Raw genomic sequence first — 2,500 nt, forward strand, 5'->3', positions numbered from 1 at the left:
CTGTTCTTAAAAAAAAGAAAAGAAAAGAAAGAAAGAAAAGCACTAGCCCGTGGCAGAAGAATAAGCCTATATCTAGTCTAATGATAATAACAGTAATAACAATAATGATAACAAAAACAATAACAGCAATGACAACAACAAGAACAACAATGATAGAAATAATAAAAATAAAAATAATTTTAATGATTATGATAATAATAACAACTATAATTACAATAACAATAATAATAATAATAATAATAATAATAATAATAATAATAATAACAACAACAACAATAACAATATTAACAATAATAATAACAATAATAATAATCATTATATTAATAATGATAATAATAACAATAATAATAATAGTAATGATAATGAAAATAATAATACTAATGATAAGAATAATATTAAAAATAATGACGGTAAATAACAACAAAAATAATATGATAAATAACAATAACCATACTATCAACAGCAAAAACAATAATTTTAATAATAAAAATTATAATGGTAATAATCATAGTGATAATAAAACAATAATAACAATAATAATAATAATGATAATAATAACATTAATGGCAATAATAATAACAACAATTATAAAGGTGATAACAACAACAGCAACAAAAATATTATTGATAAAAAGCATTATCATCATTTAAAAAATAATAATAATAATAGTAATAACAATAATAATGCCATCAATTATAATAACAATAATGACATAGATAACATTAACAATGATAACAATAAAAAAAATAATAATGTTAATGATAATCCTAATAACAATGCTGCTGCTGATGATAATCATAATAATAATAATAAGAATAAGAATAAGAATAAGAATATTGATAATGATGATAATAATAATGATAATGACAAAATAATGAAATAACAACAACAATACTAATACTAACAAAACAACAAGAACAAGAATGAGAGTGATAATAACAATTATAATAATAACAATAATAATGACTATAGTAATAATAATAAAAAATATAACAATAATTATAAAAAATATTGATAATAACAAGAGGAATTACAAAAATAATAAGGATAATAAAATTATAACACAAACAATGATGGTGATGATGATAGTAATAATAATGATAGTGATAATAATGATAATAACAATGATAATAATAATCATAATCGTTATTATGATTATTATTATCATTATTATCATGATTATTATTAGTATTATTATCATTAACATTATTGTTATCATTACGATCATTATCAGTATTATCATCATCATACTGATAAAAATAATAACAATAAACAAATAAAACGAATAATACTTATAATAATAACAATGATAATAGCAATACATAAGTAAAAGTCCTTCTGACCGCATCAGTGCCAACAACAGACAACAGCAGTGCCACTCTCACAAAATGGGCAAACTGAAGTAAACGTCTGGATCAAAAGCTCATGCTTGTATCTGGAAAGCAAGTGGCAACTGAACTATGTAAAATAATACACACTATAAGCGTCAAACATAAGAGTCACGGAATATAAGTGCAATGTCATAAGAAAAAAAACAACAACAACAGCAAACAGTCAGGCACTAACTACGTTTGAAAATCCACACTCAATTTCTAGTCAGAGAAATGCTGCTTAAACGCGCTACACAAGACGAGCTAAATGAAAATATCACGCTATATTTGCTAATCAAAGAGGCACTGTCTTATTATTATCACTCCAGAGCCGCACACGCTGCCACTAGTCAACAGCAGTGCCACATCTATGAAGTGTCAAGCATGAGGAGTGCGACACCAGTTCTGCTAGTCAGGAGTTGTGTTATTTTAATGTACTGTTCATAAAAGGTGTCATCTGAAAGTAGATGGTAATGTCTTCTTCGTACAAGTCAAAAAAGGTGTCTTATGCAGCGTATTAGTCAAAAGCTGTCGCAAGAAGTAATAGTCTGATGAATGTCCTTTAAGATAATGGTCGTGATCAGTGCTACTTCTAGTCAGGAGCAGCAACGTATCTAATTACTAGTCGAAAGCAAAAACATACCTACTCATTAGTCAAAAGCAGTGCTATATAAATGTACTAGTCAGGAACAGTGTCACATCCAGGTAAGTTATCAGAGCAGTGCCACACAGAGACGCTCTCTAACCTAAAACAGTGCCCGATGAGGGGGAAGAGGTAAGACAAAAAAAATATATATATATATGAAAACCAAATAAAAAAACAAATAAAGAAAGCTAGTTGCAGCAGTGCCCACCTATCACAAGATCAAAGACACAACATATGGTAAATGGGTCAGTGCCAGCCTGTCACACCCAGGCACTATCTAGCTGGAGCAGTGCCATCATCCTGCCAGACTCACCCTGGCTGCCTGAAGAGTGACGAATGCCTGGCCCTCTGTTCTGCGCCTGACCCCGCTGTCCCGATGGTGCCCCTATTGACGGAACCACTTGAAGCGTCTCACTAGGTTCTCGCCTCTGCACCAACGGCTTATACGTGTATATAAAGGTCTCGCTCCCACTCTTAAGCATGG

General features: G+C 29.4%; 1 protein-coding gene across 1 annotated transcript in view; it reads right to left on the reverse strand.

The window, feature by feature from the left end:
• Ca-beta (Calcium channel protein beta subunit) overlaps window positions 1-2,500 on the reverse strand; it is a 179,143-nt gene that overhangs the window by 44,173 nt on the left and 132,470 nt on the right. Inside the window, exon 3 of the mRNA XM_086538859.1 lies at window positions 2,330-2,401. Within this exon, the coding sequence (XP_086394985.1) occupies window positions 2,330-2,401 (72 nt within the window). The remainder of the gene's footprint in view (window positions 1-2,329; window positions 2,402-2,500) is intronic.

This window comes from Penaeus japonicus, unplaced genomic scaffold (assembly GCF_977035675.1).
Source record: "Penaeus japonicus unplaced genomic scaffold, GWHDUDI00000001_assembly GWHDUDI00000008, whole genome shotgun sequence".
Lineage (NCBI taxonomy): Eukaryota > Metazoa > Arthropoda > Malacostraca > Decapoda > Penaeidae > Penaeus > Penaeus japonicus.